Consider the following 27,283-nt stretch of genomic DNA (forward strand, 5'->3'; position numbering starts at 1 on the left):
AGATCATCATCTAATACATTTCCTGCCAATTGCGATATTGTATTGTGTTGGATCCATTCGTTTGATTGACGTTTCCTCTTTGCCGTTTAAATTAGATTCATTCCAGACAAATAGACTGCTTGATACCACCGCCAGATGGCACATTGATCTAAACAGCGTGACAATGAGCTTCATGACTTATTCCGGCAAGCTCGGAAATAGCCGACTAATGTCCGAATGCCTCACGACAAAAGGAAATAATTGCTGCAGGGAAACCTTTTAGTTTTTTGTCCCTTTTGCTCCAAATGCCCAAGATCGGTGGATTCATTTAAAAATAAAACAGTCCGTGATCTCTTTTATTTTTATTACATTTTCACAGAAATTAGAGGCAGCGGGTTTGTCAATCCTTTAATTAAAGTTATGACGGCCTTACTTATGTAGAGCTGTGTATTTTCTTCAATTATGCAAGGTTTTATAAGATAGCATCAGATCGTGATCAAATAGCATGGCGACATTTATAACAGTTATAGGTAAGTCAAATATATTGGTTAAATTATAAGAATTATACGTTTGTTATTCGTTTTTATATCAAATCGTAACTCCCTTAAAGTTCAATGTGCTCCTTAAATTGTTCTGGTAAAAAATGCAAATTTTCCAACATGCTTTTTATTCAAATGACGTTTTGTAGAAGTTCAACGGAGTTAGAGAGGCTTAAAACAACAAAGATTTTAAAAACTTGTAGGAAACATATTGAATTTGTATTTATCTTTCGTTAAAAAATAATGTTCGCTAAACCGTATGGTACTTATTTCTTCAAATTTGAATGTGGGTCATTTTATGATTGACATAGTCTGTATACAGGCAACTTTAGTAGTTTCATAAAATTACTCTATTTAGGTCACTCCAAATTAATACCAAATTAATACTAAGTTTGTCAGAAAAACCGCACTAATTGCAAAAAAGGTCAGCGACCCTTCGTCTTGTTAAAATGTCATACAATGTCTTGAAAAAAGTTTTAGAAGGGAAAATAAACAAACATGTTCAGGATTGTCATGATTAATTAATTTCAATAATATAGAAATGTGGTTTTTAAAAATTGACCTCTCTTGTCAGTTAATGCTTGTTTTGTGTTGTGTTTTTTGCCGGCGCTCACACAGATTCATTGTAGAATTTCAGTATTGGATTCCACAAAATCCTGCAGTTTCTGTGTATTATGAATTGAATTGAATTTATTTGTGTCAGATTAAAGTTTCAGGGCAAGTTGGAATCTTTTTTCTTTATTATTTTTTGTTGCTTTTGACAGGCACATTTTTTTTTATAATTTTTTTATCTTATTGATTTTGACGGACATATATGACATCATTATCGTATTCATTTTTAAGACAAAGTGACGTATAGTCAAGCGCACTGTCCTCTGGTTAATGTCAATGTTACTTAAACATATTGCAAAAGATGTACTCTTACTCCCAAACAAGATTTACAACAATTAATACTATTGTTTTAATATTCTAAAAAGGCTGAATAAATGTCGAAAACAATGGTTCTTATGACGGATACCGAGTTTAATTTGAAATAAATGAACATTTCCATTTATGAGACTATAGTAGACCACAGTAAATTTTTTAGCATTCACCAATCATTCAGTGTTTTTGCGCTTTGTGCTATTAAATACACAGTTACAAGCTCGTTATCATTAAATAAGATTTTCCATCAATGTATTATTTAGTATGTAGTAAAAAAAATATCACACAAATTTGATGTTTGTTATTCTTGTGTATGTATTGATTTTGAATTAGAGTGTCTCTTTAAAATAAAATATATCAATACTTTCCAGTTTATAGTTTATTCAAAATATAATGTAGACATAATGTCCATGAGTTATCATTTGTGAGAAATCATGAATATATATAATGAGATCAATGGAATATTAATAGTATGCATATATAAAAATATAACTTTACATGGATTATAACATCAAAAAAGAGTATTATAAATAGATATAGGCCATTCAAAACAAGTCAATATATCAACTTTGTGACAACAAGAGATCAACGTACATTGACTTTTTTACATTTATCTTTCATTATAGCATTTGTTCTTAAACTAAATACATTATCAGCACAAATGGTCTTTTTCTATTTTCTTTAACATTTTCGGATTGCATTATTTCCACAATCGTTGGTAATCTTTCTAGTTTTATTTACCTATATATAAGTGTATGTAATAAATACATATACATATTATATTTCAGCTCTCCTTTTGTTGTTCATCTCCAAAAATACAGGTACATATAGTTTCTTGTGATTTTTTTATCAATTTGAATTAATTTGGAAACGTAATATTCTATTTAGGAAAGCGAGTAGAGACGGTTAGTTTCATAAAAGAAAAATACATAAATATATCCTTGATATTGTTAACATCATTCGGAACTTCTCGGCCATTTTCCATAAAAAAAACCCACTTAGGATGTACACGGACAGTTGCAACCACAGAAACACATTAAACAACGCTGCAAGAAGTCCCGTAGTAATTTCAATTTAGCAGTTTAACTTAATGACTTTTGGGAATCTTAATTACTTATGCATAAAACACTTCACTGATTCAAAATACACGGTAAAACACTACACTTAATTAATATTTTATTTAAAATTTAACGAACTACTTCTTCTGATCAACTGCCATACATCCGAGGTGGTTTTCGATGGAAAATAGCCGAGGTTTTCCGAATGTGTTAACATAATCATTGGAATGCTTTAAAACCTGAAGTTTGAATATGTAAACATCTGTGCAAATGACAAATGTATGATGTGTTTGTGTAAAGATTGCAACTGAAACTTTCACGTTCTCTAGTGTCTGGCATTTCCTGTCTACATTGTGGTAATGGAGTCTCGGATCTGGCATACTGCAACAGGATAGTGGAGTGTCCGGCAAACGAGGTAATACATTGACGTGTAGTAAGTGGAATGTCCGGCAAACGAGGTAATACATTGAGGTGTAGTTAGTAGAATGTCCGGCAAACGAGGTAATACATTGACGTGTAGTTAGTGGAATGTCCGACAAACAAAGTAATACATTGACGTGTAGTTAGTGGAATGTCCGGCAAACGAGGTAATACATTGAGGTGTGGTTAGTGTAATGTCTGACAAACGAGGTAATACATTGACGTGTAGTTAGTGGAATGTCCGGCAAACGAGGTAATAATGTCCGGCAAACGAGGTAATACATTGAGGTGTAGTTTGCGGAGTGTCCGGCAAACGAGGTAATACATTGAGATGTGGCAAGTGTAATGTCTGGCAAACGAGGTAATACATTGAGGTGAAGTTAGTGTAATGTCTGGCAAACGAAGTAATACATTGAGGTTTAGTTAGTGTATTGTCTGGCAAACGAGGTAATACATTGAGGTGTGGTTAGTGTAATGTCTGGATGTCCGACAAACGAGGTAATACATTGACGTGTAGTTAGAAGAAAGTCCGGCAAACGAGGTAATACATTGATGTGTAGTTAGTGGAATGTCCGACAAACGAGGTAATACATTGAGGTGTGGTTAGTGTAATGTCTGGCAAACGAGGTAATACATTTAGGTGTAGTTAGTGGAATGGCCGGCAAACGAGGTAATAATGTCCAGTAAACGAGGTAATACATTGAGGTGTAGTTTGTGGAATGTCCGGCAAACAAGGTAATACATTGATGTGTAGTTAGTGGAATGTCCGGCAAACGAGGTAATACATTGACGTGTAGTTAGTGGAATGTCCGGCAAACGAGGTAATAATGTCCGGCAAACGAGGTAATACATTGAGGTGTAGTTTGCGGAGTGTCCGGCAAACGAGGTAATACATTGAGATGTGGCAAGTGTAATGTCTGGCAAACGAGGTAATACATTGAGGTGAAGTTAGTGTAATGTCTGGCAAACGAAGTAATACATTGAGGTTTAGTTAGTGTATTGTCTGGCAAACGAGGTAATACATTGAGGTGTGGTTAGTGTAATGTCTGGATGTCCGACAAACGAGGTAATACATTGACGTGTAGTTAGAAGAAAGTCCGGCAAACGAGGTAATACATTGATGTGTAGTTAGTGGAATGTCCGACAAACGAGGTAATACATTGAGGTGTGGTTAGTGTAATGTCTGGCAAACGAGGTAATACATTTAGGTGTAGTTAGTGGAATGGCCGGCAAACGAGGTAATAATGTCCAGTAAACGAGGTAATACATTGAGGTGTAGTTTGTGGAATGTCCGGCAAACAAGGTAATACATTGATGTGTAGTTAGTGGAATGTCCGGCAAACGAGGTAATACATTGACGTGTAGTTAGTGGAATGTCCGGCAAACGAGGTAATAATGTCGGGCAAACGAGGTAATACATTGAGGTGTAGTTCGCGGAGTGTCCGGCAAATGAGGTAATACATTGAGGTGTGGCAAGTGTAATGTCTGGCAAACGAGGTAATACATTGAGGTGTGGCAAGTGTAATGTCCGACAAACGAGGTAATACATTGAGGTGTAGTTAGTGGAATGTCCGGCAAACGAGGTAATACATTGAGGTGTATGTCAAACGAGGTAATACTTTGACGTGTAGTTAGTGTAATGTCCGACAAACGAGGTAATACATAGACGTGTAGTTCAAGTTTTATTCATCAAACTCATATCGTTCATGCGTGTCAAAATGAGCATTGCAATGAATATAATATACATAAAAAGTGGCAATGAAAAATGACCTTAAGGCATTACCTACATGACTTCGTATCTTGATTGTTCATCACTTTACTATGGATGAATGTAGTTCAAGCCACCAGCGGCTCCAGGGAAGGGGACGCATAAATTATAAAATACCCCCAAATTGCACCATGTTGGACTAGAGACTGTTAAAATTCTCTTGGGGGAATATCCACAAACCCCCGTGCCAACATTTCAAACTAAATAAATTTCGGTTCTGAGGGAAAAGTGGAAGGGAAAACGTTACGCCCCCTAAGTTAAGCCCATCTAACGTTAAATCCTGGATACGCCCCTGCAAGCGTTTAGTGTGCTAGCCATTCTGCTACTACCCCTACCAGGAGCGGGATCCTGGATTTTACACAAGAGAGGGCGTCACCTGGGGTTGTTACCTTGTGACTTGCGCCGCTCGCTCCGAACAGGAATTTATTTGGTTTAAGGTGTTTGATAGGGGGGTGGGGTGGAGTTACTCACCCAAGAAAATTTAAACAATTTTAGTCCAAAATGGTGCATGTTCGGCGTATTATTTTACTCTTTTTCTCCTTAATTGAAATAAAAAGTAAACTTGGAAGATTTTAGGAGGGTGGGGAGGGATTGCGCCTTCCGGATTCGCTAGTGCCTACCACTTTACTATTCATTATAAGGCTATGTTCTCTTTGTCTTTGATACTTGCTGTTATAGTTGTATATTTACTTCCCATTTGTTCAAACAATTCCATTAACGCACTGATTCTTTCTGGTGGAATTAATCTATAAAATCAATCACCTGTAGTATCAAGGCAACTGAAATGTCGGATTAAAAATGAAATATAATTTACTACCAATAGATATGTTATGTGGAGCAATATTGGCTGTCAAAAGATACGGTGGCGCAGTACAGAGCAGGATGCATGCCAATTCAGGTCAGTTTACCCAAAGCCAGCTTTCAATTGAAACAAAATATTGAACATACATGTACCTTTATTGCCATCTTATGCTCGATTTTCCTAATCGTATTTTTTGTCGTATTGTAATATTTTTTAACAAATGCTAATAATGGAAATATGAGAATAAGCGTATTTGAATATGTATACTTGTTAAAATCTAAATCTTATTTTTACCACTATGTTCGTATTCAACTGGATTTCCTGATATTTCGGTATCAGTGTGTGTATACCACGTGCTAAATTACGTCATATATGCTACGTCGGAAGGCAACATTTTGCTTAAAATGAAGACTTAAATCAAAGATAACTTTTCTTTTACTACACCATTTTAAATGAAACAACGGGCATTCTATGCCGCTTAAAGAGCCCCACCTTTGTTTTATAACTGGAGTGTGATAAGGTGATTAGTTTCATCAAACACTTCTACAAACCTGTTTCCAAAACAATGTTTTGACAGTGCTCCGTCAGACGGCCGTATTGTGAAAAGGTTTGTCGAAGTGTTTTAAAAAAACTAAACTCTCAAACTCAGGTAAACTATATAGAAGGTGGGGCTCGTTAGTCTGCGCTATGTTTCATTTAATAAGGTGAAGAAATAGTAAAGTTATCTGTGTTAAAAGTCTTCATTCAGACAAAAGATTGCCTTCGACGAATCACTTATGACGCAATTTATCACGTGGTATACACATACTGGGTATTTTGTCGAACACGCGTTAATAAGATGGCCATATTGCTCGTTGGCATTCATTTTATTGCTTACTTGAGCTAAAGTGTCTTTTATCGTTTTTACGCTAAATTATAACTATTTATACATGAACACACTATCTGCACTTGACTTGTGTACCTTGATTACAACGCAACTCCAGTTAACAAACGTTTCAGTAATAGTGTTCAAGTTAAATATTTACAGCACATTTACAGGAGTGCGAGGCGTCTAAATGTCAAAACAAAACGTCTGGTGGCCATGACCGCGCGTGCATGGAGTGTTGCTATGGTGATCGATGTAACATAAAGGGATGTAATTCCAGCATAGACGGTAACAACTTGTTTTATAAGTTCTAGTCCGAAATGGCGCATTATGGGCTTACTTTATTTCTCCTTTGCTGATATCAAAAAGGAATCTTGGGCGATTTTAGGGTGGGGGCGTCTGCACCCCCTTGGTCGTCTAGTGGTATGTGAACAACTATTTATTTAACGTTACACACATACACATACAACGTACATTCATAATCTTAACTGGTGTGATCCGCTCCGCGTTATGAGGTCATTGTTTATTTCTTGGCTGTACCTTGACTGGATAATCATAATGACATTTGTCGAATGGTAAATGAAATATTAAATATCCACTGTTTGCTCTTCACCGACGTACAATGTCGTAAATGTCCAAAACATATTCCGCCCTATGATATTGCGTGAAATACTTTTTGTCTTAGTTTCAAAACAATAAAACAGACAGAAAAGATTGCAAATATAAAGTGCGAATATATATGTAAGTTTATGCAGCATGGCAACTCGGGCGCGATTTTGCAAATCCATGTTCAGCGCACACAGTTTACGAATGAATCATTAATTTAACCATGGTTATCATGGCTGTGCAAAGAACAACCTCTCAAATCAAAACGAGGCTGCTAATGTAATACAGTTCGTGTCCCATCTGCCTCCGAATGTTTGCGCATTCTGACTGCATTGGTATTCAACAAAAGTTTGTATTACCTTGGCGTAACAAATGCCCCGATTGGGGCGTGTCCGACGGATGGCCATTATGAAGGCATGTTTGTAAAACATGTATGACCCCCAATTAGCAGATAGTTACCCATTTCGCATTAAACGTTTGTGTATGCGTCCTCCTGACCAGTGTATTAGTAAATGGATTACATAAAGCTAAGAATATGGGCCATTCAAGTTTAACGGATAACATGTAGTGGCTTAAAGCTGCATTCTCACAGATGCTCATTTGACAACTTTTTAATTTTTTGTCTTGGAATGAGCCAATTTTTGCGTAAATGTCTGAAAACCGGTAATATAAGACTGCTGATAAAAGATCAGTTCGCAGTTTTTGATATTTACGTTCGAAAATGTTTTGGCTAAAAGTGTTACTAACGCTGAAAGAAAAATGAAAATTTCGGCAGTTTTCCAAACAAATCAGATCTGTTCTATTGTGTGTTATCCTATATGACTGATTTGATAACACTGATGCCAAAATCAACTGATTCAGAAACAAAAATGAAAAAAGTCAATCAGCTTTTAAGATCAATTGAAGTCGTAGACAATACGTTCATAACACGGTGAAAAAAAGCCATTTTGACTGAAACTTCCACCTTTTAAAACAGATCTTGAAAAATATAATAAAAAGTGCATTCATAAAGTGCTTTGTTGAGCTTGAAGAAACATTTTAGCTTACAATCAAACATTTCTTATTGTGAGTAATTTTGAAAACTTGGCCAAGTAAGGGGTTACCTTGGAAATAGAAATGAAAGTCGATAAGAAAGATTTGTCAAACTTGTAAGTAGCTGATGATGTATTGGATATAGATCGATAGCCACTGACAGTGTAACTACTGATGATGAATGATATTGCATTTTAAATACATATTGCATTACAGGAAAAGATGGCACCGTATTGAATTGCTATGATTGCGATGGACTTCAAAGCAACGATCATTGCTCTACAGTTACAAGTTGTCCGAGAGACAATGAGGTATACTTTTCCCTTTACTTTTCATATATACGCTATATTCAAGAAAGCAACATTAAATAACAGGTTGAATTAGGTCTCTTTATCTTCTTGATCCACTTGATCGTTTTGGTCTTCTCTATTTTCGTGATCTTCTTCATCTTCTTTGATTTTGCTCCTCTATTCTCTTTGATTGCTAAATAAAAATATCCTAATCGCATAATCTTTATTTTTTATATTTTAGAATGAATATTTTCAATCGATCGATGCATTTTTTAATTCAAATTCAGACAGTTGTTGTCATATAATAGATGTAATTTGAACTTGAGGGGATCTATCTTCCCCTATTCTTTTTAAATTCAGATCAAAGCCATGAATGTCGATGTTCTGGGCATCAATGGAAAATTGTATAAGCTATGAAATTGAAGTAATTAATAGTTTTGTTACAAACGCTAATTTAGTTATTAAAAAACTGCACTCTCACTGATTGAACGTTTCGACAACTTTTTTTTATTTTTTGTCTTGGAACGAGCCAATTTTTGCGAAAATCCATGGAAACCAGTCATATAAGACTGCTGACAAAAAATTAGATCTAAGAGATTTATATTTCAGTTCAAAAATTGATGTTTTATGCATTTTTCCTAAACCGTTAGTAACGGTTTAAGCCATAAAACATTAATTTTCGAACGGAAATATGAAAATCTAAAATCTGTTTTTTTGTCAGCAATCTTTTATCACTGGTTTGCAGATATTTACGCAAAAAATTGCTCTTTCCAAGACTAAAAAATAAAAAAGTTGGAAAAATGGTATATCTGTGAGAGTGCAGCTTCAAACACGCACCAATATACTAAAAACAGGCATTTATGCTACTTCTTCTATATGTCCACACTGTTGTCATTTTTAACAGTATAGTTTGAGCAGATCTTAAACACATGTAATTTTTTTCAGATGTGCCTGTTCCAACATTTTCCTGCAACACAAACGTTTAATGTGAAATGTGTCAAGATAGCTGTAAGTAACAATATGTCTTCTTTAGATGATCACACATACATATCATATTTGTTTATACATCCAAAACACCAATGCTTAAACATTGCCATAACTAAACACTGTAATTAAATTACTTCATTTCCTACTCGCTTTATATTACCTTTGTCTTTGAACATGTGTCTTTTCGTGTACAAAGCCCTGCCATGGGTTTAGGTAGGGATTACAGTCGTTTATGTGAGCATAGGCCTTTACTGTTTTGTTTTGTATCCTAGTTGTATCGTGTTTCATCGTAGCGCTTCGAAACCAAATTGCTAACATAATCTATCGTGAGCGACTGTTAACTGAAAGCTGACAGATGTCTCAATTCGAAATCATGATTTTACGATAACCTTTCGGCGGAATGCATATTTGCGCCACGTATTACCTTGTATAAAAAATTATACACCATCAAGGCCAAACACGTGCGTGTTATCAATTCTGCACGGGTCAAATTGTGTGTCTCTCTTAAAATATGACTTAGCATCTTGGCAGTTTGTAAAGTAAGTCACCATATTAAACATTAAGACCACACACACACACGCACGCACGCACGCACGCACGCACGCACGCACGCACATAAACTCGCACGCAAACACGCACGCACGCACACACGCACGCACGCACGCACGCACGCACGCACGCACGCACACACACACACACACACACACACACACACACACAACACATTGCTTTATCACAGACAGTCAAACGCTTTGTATCTTCATACGCAGCTAAACGCTTGTTTCCGAACACACACACCCATACGCAGTGATTCTACTCAAACACTCAAACACAATGTGTCTTCACAAGCAGTCAATCGCATTGTTTCCACATTCAAAACCGAAGTATCGTTTCTATATCTGATAGACCAGTTATGAAGAACAAGAACACTTCACCATTGTTTTAATTTATATTGGGTCATATCTGTAGCACTGCAAGGTGCTGGACACAGCGTATGAGCACGTTGAGCCAGAAAACAGAGCGGCCCATTGTTGTAACACCACGCTATGTAACTGGCAACAACCTGGCGAGAATACAACGGTCCCAAAACCAGGTCAGATCGATAGTATTTTTTTACGTTAAAGATAATTATCAACATTTATTTATACCCTTCGTGCTACAAAAGGCAGTATGTTCAAAACACAGGCATCTGAATCATTGTTTGTCACTAAAATGTTGTTTAAAACCATTTTGGGTACATATATACAGTGAGATAAACAACACATCTGAAGATATTTAGTGTCTTTGATATACAAAAAAGAAACAAGGTATGTAACTAAAACTTACCCGATTTCACGATAGAGTCCAGTTTTATGCAAATTTCTCAACCAACATATAAACAATCCATTTTTAAATAAGTGACATGGAAAGAAGAGTCAATTACCTTTAAAATGGTGTGCGATATGTTGGTATAATTATATTGTCTTTAGCCAAACAAGCATAATTCAATGTCCAATTCTCGTGTTTTTCTTTAGTCGGAAAGAGTACAGCAAATTTAAACCTTCAATTTTCCCCGTGTGAACAGTTCTAATCACAGACCTATTGACGTTTTTCTTGTCACAAGACCGTTGTTTGACATTAATACAATCCTACCAAAGGGTTGATTGTGACAACATGTATATTACAGTTTATTGTTTCTTTACGAATAAATTAAAAAATACGGCATGTTCAATAGACTTAGCTGATGGCGCTTGGAGTAATTGGTTACCATGGACACAATGTGACGTCACGTGTGGTCATGGCAACAGACAGCGATCACGCACCTGTTCCAATCCGGCACCGTCGAAATGCGGGCTAGACTGTGTTGGGAACACCACGGAAACTGGCGATTGTGCTGGCACTGCCTGTCCGGCCTGTGAGTAAATTGCAATCAACATATTATCTGCCTAGTGAGAAAAGTTTCGTTCTGTGTTGTTGTTTTTCGGTTTGCCTGTTCCAATATTGTTTTTGCTCCATCAATGTGATTAGCGGTTCTTGAAAATACCGCTTTACCCGGTGCTAACGGTGCTGTGTTGCATCTACCATTTACGTCAATCTGGAATCGCACTCACACCAAAACTGCTAATTTAACAGAACTTAAATGTGTTGAGTGCGTCCGAAGGATCACTCCTGCAGGATGAGTTTACAAGCATTAATTATGATCGCATTTAAACAATATTACCGTAATAATGACTGTTCTTAGCATCGTTCGCTCAGATGACGTCGACGTTTCTACACCAACGATTTCTTCAATTGCGTCAAACAATGTATGGCATCATGTATATTTAGAAGATAACTAGGCGAATTACAGTCAGGATAATGTGGCTATTGTTAACCATTCAAAGTGATTCGTTAGCTGACGATATACGTTAAACGCTTTTTAATTGAAAAATGGATGCTATGGTTTAATGTGTGCTGTCAAAATGTTAAAATGTACTCTGTATATGTACATTACAAGTATTGTCATAGTAAGACGTCATAATTGTGCAATATGTCTTCAGTCCGGGAACTTGTATTTAGTTGCTGGGAATTTAGGTTCCATGGTATTGTCAAAGTGTTTGTATACCAAGTGATAGATAACGTCATAAATGCTACATCAGAAGGCAGCATTTTGCTTAAAATGAAGACAAAGATAACTTTTATTTTACTAAACCACTTTAAATGAAACAAAGGGCAGTCTGTGCCGCTTAAAGAGCCCCGACTTCGTAATTTTACCGGAGTCTGATAAGATGATTAGTTTCATCAAACACTTCCACAAACCTGTTTCCAAAATAATGTTTCGACAGTGCTCCGTCAGACGGCCGTTCCGTGAAAAGGTTTGTCGAAGTGCTTTAAAAACTAAACTCCCAATCAAACTCTGGTAAAAGACCGAAGACGGGGCTCTGTAAGCGGCGTTGACTGCGCTATGTTTTATTTTAAATGGTGAATGAATAGTGAAGTTATCTCTGTTAAAGTCTTCATTCAAAGTAAATTGTCACATGGTATGCACACACTGTCATGTAATATATAAACATTGTTTTAAGAGGCCTGATCCTGTTTTTTTAGCATGACTAAAATGCACTATGGATAACTGGTTATTTTTACAATCAGCAGTTTCCATATTCCTTCTTCAGTCTGGATGGAATGGGCGAACAGTAACTGTCCGGTCACGTGTGGTGTCGGCAATGTTTGGCGCATGCGCGCATGCAGCACCGGAAATGACGCAGACTGTCCTGGTGACTTCGGAGAATTCTATGCATGCGACGAAGGACCATGTGATGGTAAATGTCTGTCTGGATTTTGCATAGTATGAAAAGGTAGTTTGTTTAATCAACGACTAGGTCAAATGTGATATTAACACTGTCTGCATGGTGATGTTTCTTTGTTCGCAAAACAACATATACGTAGCGACAACACCAAGAAGCAGTATATACAATTATAAACACATCACAGATTATTGAACCAAGACAAACAAAAGACATTTAAATTTTTTGAATTGCCTGCACTATGTGCAATTCTATTTTGATTTTTAAACGCATTTTTAGTATAATAAATGGTGAAAACGACCAACAACCCCCCCCCCCCCCGGTTTGTCAAGATCAAACACACACATTGTCCAATATGAATTCTCGTGGGATAATATTATTCCTCTAAATGTGAACGCACATTTATTATAGTTGACGGTGCTTGGAGTAACTGGTTATCGTGGACGCAGTGTGACGTCACATGTGGTCATGGCTACAGACAGCGGTTACGTAACTGCTCCAACCCGGAACCATCGGATGGCGGGCTAGACTGTGTTGGGAATGTCACAGAAACCGGAGATTGCTCTGGCACCGCATGTCCGGCTTGTGAGTTCAACTAAGGATCAATTCATTTATTTTCAATGAGATCCTTGAGCTACTGTGACAATCATAATTCTAAGCAAAATACTTACATTTATACGGGTTATCTTAGCACATTGTATATACTCCAAGCAAAAGAAATATACCTTATAATGACATGAAACACCTCTGGAATTTATGAAAAATTACGTGTCAAATTTGCATGGTACTTATTAAAACAAAATTATCGCCTTAGTTCATGCTGTCTGATTGACGGATTTCACACCAAATGCGCTGTTTGGACATGTTAAGCTTATGCAATCACTTCTTAGAGTCATTTAAACTTATAAAAAACCTTTTTCTTTGTTATTTTAACTGAACAAGGTTTTTTGTACCGTAAGAAACGTTATCGTCGATTAAAGTCTACGTAAAAGAATGGCCTTGTGTATGTGTGCATCTATGGAAGGGTAGTGAAGCCAAAATTACATCTTGTTTTCTGACTTGTACATCTTGCCTTGTTCCTTTTACATCTTGTCTTATTGCATCCTTATTTTGTTGCAACTGTTATGTTAGCTTCGTTTAAGTTCCTTCTTGTATCTCGGCAGGTTTCAAGTGACATTCAACTTTTGCTTACTGTATATATCTATGTGCATGCGTATGTTTTCTTAATTTCTTGTCAGTCATTTGTTAATTTATTCATTAATATCAGTTTTAAATATCGTTTTACTGTAGCTAGCTTTATAGCTTACTTCCTGACTAACTTTCTTCCCTTGATTTGTTTTCAAATATTCAACATGAATGACGAATGTCATCACGGGTACTGCATAGCCGAATACAGGAAGCATGTCTACAGTACGTCACAATACGAGTGTTTCATTTTATTACACCAGGTGACTCTGCGCTCATAATGCCTGTTATTTCCGTAAGTTTCTAAAAATAGATATTATATACGGGGACGGCGACCGACTGCTTTATAGAAAGTTCAAGAGTTTCTTTCGAGACTTTCCGTGCGGCTCTGTATAACTTTTCGAACTTGCGCCCGCTGGTGTCAAAAGACGGAGCTGTTTTACATGCTGCTTTGTGTCATGTTGCAAAGTGCTTGCTTACATGTGCTCCTCAGTCATTAGGAGTTTCAGTCATTAGGAGTATGTGAAGTTTCTTAGTGAATTGTGTACTCCTAAAAAAGCACCACGCGTAACTTAAGTTGACATATATCAAAAAGTCGGTATTAACTTTGAAAATAATTTGTATATAATACAGCATCAATAAACATGACCAATATAACTTTTAACCCTTAAGTTGCTCAGATGACGTATAAGGGCTGCATTGAGGTAAGATGTAAGGATTCAGAAAGCAAGATGTATTTTTTTCCTTTAACACCTTTCCATATAAGACAGTGCTTTCAATAGAGCTATACACTGGTGCACATTAAAGAACCAGGGTATAGCCGTAAAGTGAGCCGTCAGTTAAATAATGTCGCGTTTATCCAATCGGAGTGAATACCGATACAAACATTGACGGCACATGCAATGTGGTTCATGCAATATGCAGTTATCTGAAAACCAAAAACTAGGAGGAATTTATTCTATGCTTTCCAAATTTGAAAATAAGAGTTGTTTTCAGTGAACTATATTTTATTTCACTGAACCTTTTATCCTCATGTTAATATAACAAATAAACCAGTTTAGACAGACTTTATCATTTTAACTTTTGGTTTCCTATCTTTATGTTTACATATTTTGATACGCAACACCAGTTCATAAGTCATGCAGTTATGTTATTCGACTTTTAACAAATGAACGACCCTGTCAACTATCCTCCAGTTTGGTTGGAGTGGGCGAACACTAATTGTCCGGTCACGTGTGGTGTCGGCCATGTTTGGCGCATGCGCTTATGCAGCACCGGACATGATGCTGACTGCATCGGGGATTTTGGAGAATTACATACATGTGATAGTGGGCCATGTGCAGGTTTGTGTTGGCTTATCTCATTTTTGAATAGCTGTAACATTTCATATAAAACCACAACAACAAGAGACGACGACGACAACAACAACAACAACAACAAAAACACAAACACCATATCCAACAACAATAATAACAACAACAACAAAAACAACGATAATAACAACAACAACAAGAACAACACCACCAACGAAAACAACAACACCAACGAAAACAACAATAGGATTGGCCTATTTTTTGCCTACATAACAAATATATCGTCGTATACCCACAGTTAACCTATTCCGTTATTCTCCATTCAATGGGTTGACCGTGAGTATCCGACGAGAAACAAATCAGAAGTAACAGGGAACAACACTACTGATTCTATCACCGCTCAAATCACACAAACTATACAGAACATAAACGACAGAGTGTTATATTTTATTGTCATACATTGTACATTTGTTTGGTTATTATTTTTTATTTATGATTTCTTGTGGATCGAAGAGATTTATCAATGAGGTAAAGATAAGATTTCAATGTTTTAAACAGCGAAATGTTAGTCCGCCCTTGTGTCAAAATATAACGTCCACACGACTGGGACACAATTTCAAGGACCTCATTTCCAAAATGATATTTAGTTCACATTCACTTTGGCGAAATTGCTTTAATTTTATATATAATACAGACGAATTTAGATACCACTGATGTACCGATCAATATGCGATGTAAAATTATTTGCAGTCGACGGCGGTTGGGAGGTTTGGAACGATTGGTCCAACTGTGACGTCACATGTGGTCATGGTCACAAACAAAGAACGCGCACCTGTTCTAATCCCACGCCTGCTCATGGGGGACACAATTGCACTGGGAAAGACGCCGAAACTGCCTCGTGTAACTTGGAGAAATGCCCAGGTTTCTAAATGTTAACATAAATGATAGACGCATATAATGATTCTATATTAATAGGTTTGTTTAAGGAGATTAACGATATCGTAATAAGCTGAATCGGACTTCTCACAATAGCTAATAAGTCACACAACCATATACACTAATACAGGTACGATAGGCCTATATGTAAGTGTTGCAGACGGTTATGTTCACCGTAAATACATAGCCATACGTTATTATATCATTTTTTCCAAAAATAGCTTTAAGCGTCGAACAACCATGTCCTGGTAAATGGTTGGTTTCAATATCTAAAAAACAGCTTCTTTTATTATATTGTTAAATTACTAGACCTCATTACAACCTGTTAATTTTACCACATGTACAATGGCATATGCACTCACAAAAAGTAGATAAGATAATACACAAAACTATGGATACTAATTATAAAGTAAACAAACAATGCATTTCAGTTGATGGTGGTTGGGAAATTTGGGGTGATTGGTCGAATTGTGACGTCACTTGTGGTCATGGCAATAAGCAAAGAATTCGCAATTGTTCCAATCCCACGCCTGCGTATGGGGGACATAACTGCATTGGGATTGAAAGCGAAACGACATCATGTGACTTGGCAAAATGTCCAGGTAAAATGCCGTTATTAAACTTAGGAAACACATTTTTCAGGATATAATGTGTTATCATAAAAACTATTTCATAAGAACACAAACATCAACAGCAACATATTGGCGCGATATAACAGTAGAAATAACTCATTATACAAGCAAAAAATAGGTGTTCGTTTACAAATAATCCCACAAAACCATACGCTGATCCAGTTGATGCGAAGATCCAGCATGTGTTTCAAATTGCTTATTTTAGACAAATACCATTTTGTGTTCGATTAACATGATTTGTACTTGATTAAATACTTTTTTATAGTCTGGTCGCCATGGTTTGACACGGGATGCTCTAAAACTTGCGACAATGGAACCAAAACGCGTGTTCGCCACTGCAGCTCGGGGCACTCCGAGGACTGTTCAGGGAAATTCACAGAAACTGTGCACTGCTTTGAAAGACATTGTGCTGGTAATTGTGTTATATCAATATAAAAATAACATTATGAGTACATTTTTATATCAGATTCGAACCGCATGTCTTCATAGCATCTTGACTTAATTTTTATGCAGTGAATAAACACAAATAAAGAACATTTAAGCAGTTGACGACGTTAGAGATACACGTCTTTGATCAATTCTTCTGATAATAACTATAAATAGCATATACAAGCGTATTAAATTCAATGATGTTTCATTTCAAACTATATGCAATAAATTGCAGTCCACGGCGGCTGGGACCTTTGGGTTGCTTGGACCAACTGTGACGTCACATGCGGTCATGGCTACAAGCAAAGGGCACGCAACTGTTCTAATCCCTCACCTGCTTATGGGGGAAACAATTGCACTGGGGGAGAAGCCGAAACGGCACCATGTCAAATGCCAAAATGTCCAGGTTACTATCACAGTTGTCAGCAACGGTCTATTAAACTTGTACACTAGTATACACAAACACAAACAGTATAAAAATATATACAATACACTGATACAGTATGAGCCTTACTTTTCCCATCGTCCTATACCCCCCACACACTACTACAGAATGCTTCGTTGTGTATGTATGAAGTTTTACGGAATTAAGCACCATGGTTGCCAACAATTCACATTTCCAGCAATAACAGGTTATTCTTTAAACCGAACATCAACCGCGGTGAAACATTAATAGATTTTCCACTATGTTTTATATATATATATGTATATATATACATATATATATCGATTTTAGATGTTGTATAAGTAATGTATAGTATTATTTTTTTGTGTGTTATAGTCTCTTATAACTCATACACTGAGTGACAATGCATTTTTAAGGTATATTTATTGTGTGATGTATGTATGTTGTACTGATGAGGCTTTAATAAACTATCAAATAAAGATTCATCAAACAACTAAAATTATTTACATGAATTTGTCCTTTAAAATATGCACTATTGACAATTAATTACAGCCTGGTCGTCATGGTTTGAAACTAGCTGCTCAGTGACGTGTGGCAATGGAACAAAAACGCGTGTCCGCCATTGCAGCACGGGACATTCTGAGGACTGTCCGGGAAACTCCACAGGAGTTATTGACTGCTTCGAGCAACATTGTCCGGGTAAACGGCTTGTAAATAACTAATGAGATTTGAAAACAGAGCTGGTGTACATTACAATATAAGCCTTATCAATGAGCAAAAAACAATAGCAAACATGTTTCCCTGATAATTCTATATATTGTATGGCCTAAGAGAGCTTAGCCTTTCGAAAATGACGAAACAAGAAAGTTTAGTGTCCACTACAACTATGCCTTTACACAGGTCTTCGTTAACCATTTGCCTAACAAATTTGTCATGCAGCTTCCGTTTTACTAAAAATATTTAATCATTCGGAACACCTTGGTCATTTCCCATCGAAAATAACCTCGGAAATATGCCGGTACATCAGTGGAAGTAGTTCGTAAAATGGTAAACAATATTAAATATTTATTATTTGTAGTGTTTTAGCGTGTATTTTGTAATACTAAGTTTTAATCGATTGCCAATGAAGTGTATTATTGCATAAGTCATTCAGATTCCCAAGAATAAAGTCATTAAGTTTAACTTCTAAATATAAATTACTGAGCGATCTACTTGCAGCGTAATAAAATGTAAAGCATTTTGACATTGTAAACCGTCAATATACATCCGATGTTGCATTCGACGGTAAATGGCCGAGATGTTCCGAATGATGATGACATTTTTGCTGAAAGCTCTGTTTCGCATGTCTTAAAACAAAATGCTACAATTTAAGTAAACGGCAAATGGGCAACTTGGGTTAACTGGAGTAGCTGTGACGTCACGTGTGGTCATGGAAGCAGAGAACGCACGCGCACTTGCTCTAACCCTCAACCGTTATATGGTGGGCTGAACTGTACTGGTGACGAACACGAAATTGAGTCATGTACTATGAAAATATGCCCGGGTAAGATCAGTATGTTTTATAAAAATGATCATTGTAGTATTTTCTGCAAATGGAACAACTTGTATACAAATAGTCATTTTCTGTCCGGTATACAATCACAAACATCAATTCGAGTTCAATTCCGTCTTAAGAAACCTTTTTCGAATTAGCGCACACATTGGGCAAATTTGATATCTAAATTAGATGTGACACTTTAACAAATCATTATTGCTCTGTTTACTGAAATCATGGGTTTTGATGTGCGTATGGACGTTTTTAATTTAAACATCATAAAGTGTTTGGGATTACTAACACAGCTACAGTCCTCCAATGTTTTGGTTCGCCAACAGGTGCTCGTAACATTACCTGGATACAGGAATATATATATTTTTATATTTTTTTATTTTTAATATATTTTTTATTTTTTTATTTATTAAAATTTTTATTATTTTTTTTTTTGGTCAAGACAGTGAATATATGTCATTTAAAAAAATATTCCACAATTGTTCATGAAAAAAGATAGTATAAATATATATAAATAAATATAAGGTTAACATGTGCAAAAATTCATCAATTCCAAACGGACCTAATCAATAGAACATAGTTCCTAGAATAATGGAGATAATCTAATAATGTTTACACTTCTGATAAGGTAAGATTCCCATCTACAAGAAAAATATAACTTTTATGCTTTTATTAACCCTGTGGGTTCGCCAATCTGCTTTATCGGCGATCTTTATATTTGAACGGTATCGGAGACTTTACCAATACTTGTGTATACAAATGAGTTCGAAGTACATCCTTTTTCTAGCATGGACGTCATGGTTTAACGGTGCCTGTTCGGTAACATGTGGTAACGGAACGATGACACGCATGCGCCACTGTAACACCGGCCACAGGGAAGACTGTCCAGGGCACTTTCAAATGACCGTGGATTGTTATAAACCACATTGTCCAGGTACAAACATACACATGATTTACACTATGATTTGCAAATCCATACATCTTTTCCATATTCAACACCCAGACATACATCTATTTGCACGGAGAGAAGCAGAGCAAATACTAAACAGGTGCGGTATTCATAAAACATCTTAAGTCAGTTCTAAACTTAAGCTGATATCTTTTGTTCATATTCCAATTAGAAGAAATAGAAGTATTTGGACATAAATACGATAATTATTAAGCGCTGTCTGAGGTCACGCGTTTCCCATAATTCATAGGTATTAGCCGAGCGGTTATTGTTTATAGTTTAAATTTAAACATCTAAGTATGCTTTATTTTCAATAATGTCAATGGAAATAATGTATTTTCAGAATTTTGAAAGTTAAAAGATTAAAGATAGGAAAGTGACTTAAGCTAAGAAACGACCTAAAAAGTTTTATGAATAACGCCCAAGGAGCTTTAGTGGCCAGTGAGAAACGTGCCATTAAAAAGGAAGATATAAACTTTGGTAACATTTACTGTTTGGCTTGCAAGGCATTTTATCAGATGCAAAGTGAGGAATATACACATTACAGTTGCGGGAAACTGGAGCGAGTGGGTCACGTGGTCAACTTGCAGCGCCACCTGTAATGGCGGCCTTGAACACAGAAACCGGTCCTGTTCCAACCCTGCACCGCAATATGGTGGTCAGGACTGTGTCGGGAATGGCACCGAGTCCAAGACATGCTTTCTAGCACCTTGTCCTGGTAATCATAGCTTCTCTTGACAATTTTTTTTCTGTAGCGTCGTTACACCGGCTACATTTAGCTTAAATGGCAAACGGGAAACGTTCCATTAATAAGGCGGATATAAATATTGGTATTATGTAGTATTTGGCAAAGAAGGAATTCTGTCAACTTTACAGTTGCGGGAAACTGGGGCGAGTGGGTCACGTGGTCAACTTGCAGCGCCACCTGTAATGGCGGCCTGGAACACAGAAACCGGTCCTGCTCCAACCCCGCACCGCAGTTTGGTGGTCATGACTGTGTCGGGAATGGCACCGAATCCAAGACATGCTTTCTAGCACCTTGTCCTGGTAATCATAGCTTCTCTTGACAATTTTTTTTCCGTAGCGTCGTTACACCGGCTACATTTAGCTTAAATGGCAAACGGGAAACGTTCTATTAATAAGGCGGATATAAATATTGGTATTATGTAGTATTTGGCAAAGAAGGAATTCTGTCAACTTTACAGTTGCGGGAAACTGGGGCGAGTGGGTCACGTGGTCAACTTGCAGCGCCACCTGTAATGGCGGCATGGAACACAGAAACCGGTCCTGCTCCAACCCCGCACCGCAGTTTGGTGGTCATGACTGTGTCGGGAATGGCACCGAGTCCAAGACATGCTTTCTAGCACCTTGTCCTGGTAATCATAGCTTCTCTTGACAATTTTTTTCCGTAGCGTCGTTACACCGGCTACATTTAGCTTAAATGGCAAACGGGAAACGTTCCATTAATAAGGCGGATATAAATATTGGTATTATGTAGTATTTGGCAAAGAAGGAATTCTGTCAACTTTACAGTTGCGGGAAACTGGGGCGAGTGGGTCACGTGGTCAACTTGCAGCGCCACCTGTAATGGCGGCATGGAACACAGAAACCGGTCCTGCTCCAACCCCGCACCGCAGTTTGGTGGTCATGACTGTGTCGGGAATGGCACCGAGTCCAAGACATGCTTTCTAGCACCTTGTCCTGGTAATCATAGCTTCTCTTGACAATTTTTTTTCCGTAGCGTCGTTACACCGGCTACATTTAGCTTAAATGGCAAACGGGAAACGTTCCATTAATAAGGCGGATATAAATATTGGTGTTATGTAGTATTTGGCAAAGAAGAAATTCTATCATCTTTACAGTTGCGGGAAACTGGGGCGAGTGGGTCACGTGGTCAACTTGCAGCGCCACCTGTAATGGCGGCCTGGAACACAGACACCGGTCCTGCTCAAACCCCTCACCACAGTATGGTGGTCAGGACTGTGACGGGAATGGCACCGAGTCCAAGACATGCTTTCTAACTCACTGTCCTGGTAATAATAGCTCGACTTTACATTTGTGGTAACACAGGCCACCGGGAAGTATGTCCAATGGATTTTCAAATGCTTATAGGCTGGTATTTACCACATTTGTAAGCACAATGTACTATGATTTGCAAAGGCATAATTATTAAATATAAACGTATTTTATTGCCCTTTACTTTAAACAGTTTCAAAACTATACATCAATAATATACAGTATAGGAAAGGCAAATGAGTTAGACACAAGTAATGTACACCATTAGTATCCTATTCACCAGAAGTAAATATAATTGTAAATAATTGACGCATGACAAAAATGAAAAAAAACACAGGTTAAAACATGCCATTACATGAACATACATATTTTCCATCTATATAGTCATCTCTCAGACATATCGATCTGCACTAAGACGTCACACCGACAGATGCAGTGAAAAAACATAATTTGAGGTGAAGTGATGAGCGGAAACAATGCTAAAAGGGATATAAATACTGGTTGTATTTATTATGTTTTCAACTTTATCAGTTGCGGGAAACTGGAGCGAGTGGGTCACGTGGTCAACTTGCAGCGCCAGCTGTAATGGCGGTCTGGAACACAGAAACCGGTCCTGCTCCAACCCCGCACCACAGTATGGTGGTCAAGACTGTGACGGAAATGGCACCGAGTCCAAGACATGCTTTCTAACACACTGTGCTGGTAATAATAACTCCACTTCACAAGTTTTTCGTATCGTCAGTGTGTGCGAAACAACGTTCTGAGTACATTCAATCGCTACATTAGCGCTTAAAACGATACTATTACTATCATATGAAAGCTAATATGAAAGCCATCATATTAAATGTGTACAGTACTTTTGTTGTACACTTGAGTGGAATATTATCTCTTCGATAATTGTCTGAAAACATCAATTTATCTATCTCTAAAATGTTTGTGATTTGCTATTAAGTTGATGGGCAATGGTCAGAATGGAACAAGTGGTCGGCGTGTGACGTCACATGTGAAGGTGGTCACAAGCACCGCACGCGCTCATGCACACAACCCCCACCTTCATACGATGGACAGAACTGCACGGACGAAGACAATCAGACAAGCACGTGTACTTTATCTGCGTGTCCTAGTAAGTTTACAAAATGATAATACCTTTGTAAATAGGTACGATTTTTTTGTGTTAACATGGAATTGGAGGGGCGGATCCACGATTTGACGTCAGAGAGGGCGTGTGATACCTTTTGACTTGCGTACCTCCATTAGAAACGATTGTTTTTGGTTTAAGGTGTTAGCAGGGGGGGGGGGGGGGGGGGGCTAGGGGGTACTTACCCAATCAATTTTAACAATTTCTAATCTGAAAGGATGCTTTTTTTTGGTGTATTTTATTACGTTTTTCTCCTTCAGTGAATAAAAAGTAGACTTGGACTTGTCGCCCCAGCCCCCGGATCCGCTAGTGAATTGTACAACTTTATCGTGGGTTAATCGCCGGCCTGGAAGGCATTTGTAAAGAGAAACAAGTGGATCAGTCCGTGATTTAATGCTGTTTAGAAGAGCATTTTGTCTGAGTTGTAGCATTTTCGTTTTGAACACTGAAATGTGCTACAAGCCAAAGGTTGAGAGAAAATCTTAATCTGGTCTGCTTCGTTGATTCTGGATGTGGATCCAGTTGTTGTACTGGTACCGAGTCTGTGTGTTGAACACTTACATTTACTTTTTTCAGCCTGGTCTGATTGGTTCAAGTCCGGATGTGACGTCACTTGTGGGACTGGTACCGAATCTTTCTTACGGGTTTGTTCGTCCGGGCATGATGAAGATTGTTATGGTGACGCCTTCTCTTCTCACGAATGTTACCAGCTGCCGTGTGGCCCTTATGGTAAAAGAGAGGACCGATAGCTTCTTAAATTAGTCTTCTATTTACTAGATAATTTCTACTACGTTTTCATTGGCTTCGTTTTGTACTCAGTTTATAGGGGTATACCATATTGTCCAAAGAGTAAAATATTTTTAAGTATTTAAAACAAACAAATAAACCCTTATCTCATCATTCAGTTAGTACTAATTGTCTCTAAAAGAAAGTTTAAATGCAAAGCGTCTACATTTGAAAGACCTTTAAGTCTTTTAATGAGTGTTTTGCATTTTTCTGTGTCTGCTTAGTGCAGGGAAGAGTTTACAAGATGACAAAAGCCGTGTTCAAACAAAAAAGTTCTTGTCAGGACATGGACAAGACATGCAACGCTGCCATAATAGCATTTCCTAATTATAACTACCCACACAACAAATTGATAGCAGACAGCTGCAATTTTACGAATATTTATATGTTATTTTTTATATGTTGTTGTTTAAAGATGAAGCTGTGGCTTGCACTTTTGACACGATGTGTAACTGGGGAACCGTTGACACGGGCGATGCCGCCGACAGCTGGGCACTCGAACATGGAACTGACCACACAAACAATTCAGGTGAATCCTGTTTCAGAGACCATGAGACCATTTATTAATATTTTCTTATTGAACATGTTAACGTTACGACGACATCCGTCACAAAGATGATAATGATGATAATGACGATGATGATGATGATGAGGATGAGGATGATGATACTGGTGCTGCTGCTATTTCTGATTCTGCTACTTCTGATTCTGCTGCTGCTGCTACTGATGATGATGATGATGATGATGATGATGATGATGATGATGATGATGATGATGATGATGGTGATGATGATACTGGTGCTGCTGCTACTTATGATTCTGCTACTTCTGATTCTGCTGCTGCTGCTACTTCTGATGATGCTGCTGATGCTGCTGCTGCTGCTTCTGCTGCTGCTGCTGCTGCTGATGATGATGATAATGAGGAGGATGAGGATGGTGATTATGATAGTGAGGGTGATTATGATGATGATGATTATTATGATGATGATGATGATGATGATGATGATGATGATGATGATGAAGAGGAGGAGGAGGAGGAGGAGGAGGAGGAGGAGAAGGAGGAGGAAAAAATAATTTGAATGTGATTCCGATGGTTATAACATTTTCAAGAAAGTATTTTGACTTTGAATAATTAATATGTTACAGGGTCATTTATATCGATCGGTTCGTCCACGAGCGTTGCTGGAACTAACAGCCACGGAGTAAGATTACGGAGCCCAAAGTTACCACCCACGGACCCTAGTGGAAACTGTTTGCACTTCTGGTATAAGCTAGACGCAGGGGTAGGGGATCAAAGTCTAAATATTTACAAGACGGGAAACGTGAGCACTACAGAAAGCAGTCTTTGGGTATCTAGAAATGCTGGCAAAAATACTTGGCTACTTGGCCAAGCTGATATAACTGCACATCAGGATTACTTCGTAAGTATTTTTAAACGTGCTTTACTATGTGATTATAAAAAAAACAACAGTTTATACATTCCGTCAAGTTGATTAAGCATTTCAAAAATATTTCACACGTGTAGAAGCAGGAAATAGCATAGTTTTCTATAGGCTAAGAAATATTTTCATATTTTTTCTTTCAAAACAAAATTTCATTTAATGATTTAGAAATTGACGTCGTTTACAGACATGGGTCCCGTGGTGACCCATATGAATACCACGTGATTCCTAACCCTGATATAAAGACTAAGCCATGTAATAGTGAATGGCGGTTATGTTTTTGTTCCAGATAATATTTGAATGACATATTTTACATTTGCTTGTATATTTTAATGATGCAACTTTTGGCCAAAATATCAGCGATTCATCGTTTTACAGAATTCTGTCTAGTTGAAATTTTAACCAAGGATTTAGCAAATCTCAATTATTTCACACGTGTAGAAGCAGCAAATAGCAAAGTCATTTATAGGCTAAGCAATTTTTTCATAGTTTTTTTTTATCAAAAGAAGTTGTTTAGAAATACACGTCACTTACTTGTTTGTTTACATCGGTTGTGACCCGTGGTGACCAATGTGAGAACCCCTTTAAATCACGTGATTCCTTTCCCTGATAGATAGACTAAGCCTTATAATAGTGAATGTCGGTTATGCTTTTGTTTCAGATTATAATTGAAGGCACACTGTCCCAGACAACAAAAAGCATTTCACTAGACGATGTTTTAATGACAAGCGGAGCCTGTCCGCAATCTGGCCTTGTTATCATTGGATAAATAGACACTGAATTAGCTTCATAGCCAGCTTTATATTGTTTTCATATTAAAATTATTTTGTTTAAGCATAATATATTTATCAAAATATGTACTTGTTATGTTGGTATTTTATGTTTCAAAAGTGACCATGCGAGTATACGAGCGTACAAGGTACGCCCCTGTTAGTACTATTTATATTGTAAACTTATCTTATTTTCAATCCTAATACATTAACTAACAAAGGACATTGTTTTGAATGTTTATTTTGATAAATATGGCTTTAAATGTGTCCTACAATGAATTGCTATTAAGAAACAGGAACAACGTGGTCATACTGTTTACCTTGGAGCACCATCACTTGGTGTTATTTACAATGGCCGATATATTATGGTCATGTGTTTTTATGAAAAGGTTTATGAGTCAGTGGTATTTCTCATCATTGGCTTTAAACCTGCACTCTCACAGATTGACGTTTTGACAACTTTTCCATTTTTTTTTTGGTTTTGGAACGAGCCATGCATGAAAATGTATGGAAACCAGAAATATAAGACTATGGTTTTCATATTTGTGTTCAAAAATTGTTGTTTTATACATTTTTCGCTTTTAGCCATAAATCATTATTGTTCGAACGTAAATATGAAAAACTGTGATCTGATCTTTTATCGGCAGTCTTATATCTCTGGTTATCAGATATGTCCGCAAATTTTGGCTCATTCTAAGGCAGAAAAGTAAAACACAAATGTTGTAAAAGCAGTAAATCTATGAAAGTGCAGCTTTTAAGCTTTTACTATTCAGGTTAGTTCTTTCATAAGAACGTTTTTAAAACCGGAATCATAAATAAATAAAACATTAATACAATTTTGATTGTGTATTTGGAAACATAGCGTTCATTTTGTTGTTTATCTACATGTTTGTTTCTAGTTTGCTGTTATGATTTATGCTTGTATAATTATATACTGATAATATGTATGTAATTTTTTAACTAATACGAAAAAAACGTTGTTATGTTTTGTTTGTCTTATGTCAGGTTTACCTTTCTCCATGATGAGCATAATATTATTATAGACGAACAATTGGTAAAAAAAAATCATTTCTGTACGACTTGATGAAATATACTGAAGATAATAACATCATATTTTGTTTATCATGATAAAATTTGCAAAAAAGTGTTCGAATCATTGTATTTTAGTTTTAAAAAATCTGTCTTTTATTTTATTTCTATTG

At 36.9% G+C, this 27,283-nt stretch overlaps 1 protein-coding gene across 2 annotated transcripts; it reads left to right on the plus strand.

The window, feature by feature from the left end:
• The first annotated feature begins 171 nt into the window (after positions 1-171).
• LOC128224454 (SCO-spondin-like) lies at positions 172-26,118 on the plus strand. 2 transcript variants are annotated; one of them, XM_052934294.1, is made up of 30 exons: positions 172-509; positions 2,231-2,263; positions 2,830-2,915; positions 5,512-5,586; positions 6,529-6,643; positions 8,210-8,304; positions 9,229-9,291; positions 10,240-10,363; positions 10,985-11,164; positions 12,402-12,548; positions 12,945-13,118; positions 14,915-15,061; positions 15,782-15,952; positions 16,399-16,569; positions 16,865-17,011; positions 17,264-17,434; positions 17,987-18,133; positions 18,807-18,977; positions 19,768-19,914; positions 20,477-20,647; positions 20,806-20,976; positions 21,135-21,305; positions 21,463-21,633; positions 21,792-21,962; positions 22,477-22,647; positions 22,898-23,068; positions 23,660-23,812; positions 24,285-24,398; positions 25,016-25,290; positions 25,973-26,118. In XM_052934294.1, exons 1-30 carry the CDS (start codon positions 485-487, stop codon positions 26,078-26,080), a joined length of 4,236 nt encoding a protein of 1,411 aa, XP_052790254.1. In that variant the 5' UTR covers positions 172-484; the 3' UTR covers positions 26,081-26,118. The 2 variants fall into 2 exon arrangements, with proteins under 2 accessions (XP_052790254.1, XP_052790255.1); XM_052934295.1 differs by having other exon boundaries at positions 10,991-11,164.
• Positions 26,119-27,283: the final 1,165 nt, after the last annotated feature.

Source organism: Mya arenaria, chromosome 17 (assembly GCF_026914265.1).
Source record: "Mya arenaria isolate MELC-2E11 chromosome 17, ASM2691426v1".
NCBI lineage: Eukaryota > Metazoa > Mollusca > Bivalvia > Myida > Myidae > Mya > Mya arenaria.

Excerpts from the sequence above, each read along its gene's own strand:
- LOC128224454 (XM_052934294.1), top strand. The coding sequence starts at position 485 with ATGGCGACATTTATAACAGTTATAG. Across the intron at positions 11,165-12,401 it reads TGGCACTGCCTGTCCGGCCT|TCTGGATGGAATGGGCGAAC; the intron begins GTGAGTAAATTG and ends TTCCTTCTTCAG. Across the intron at positions 15,062-15,781 it reads TGATAGTGGGCCATGTGCAG|TCGACGGCGGTTGGGAGGTT; the intron begins GTTTGTGTTGGC and ends AATTATTTGCAG.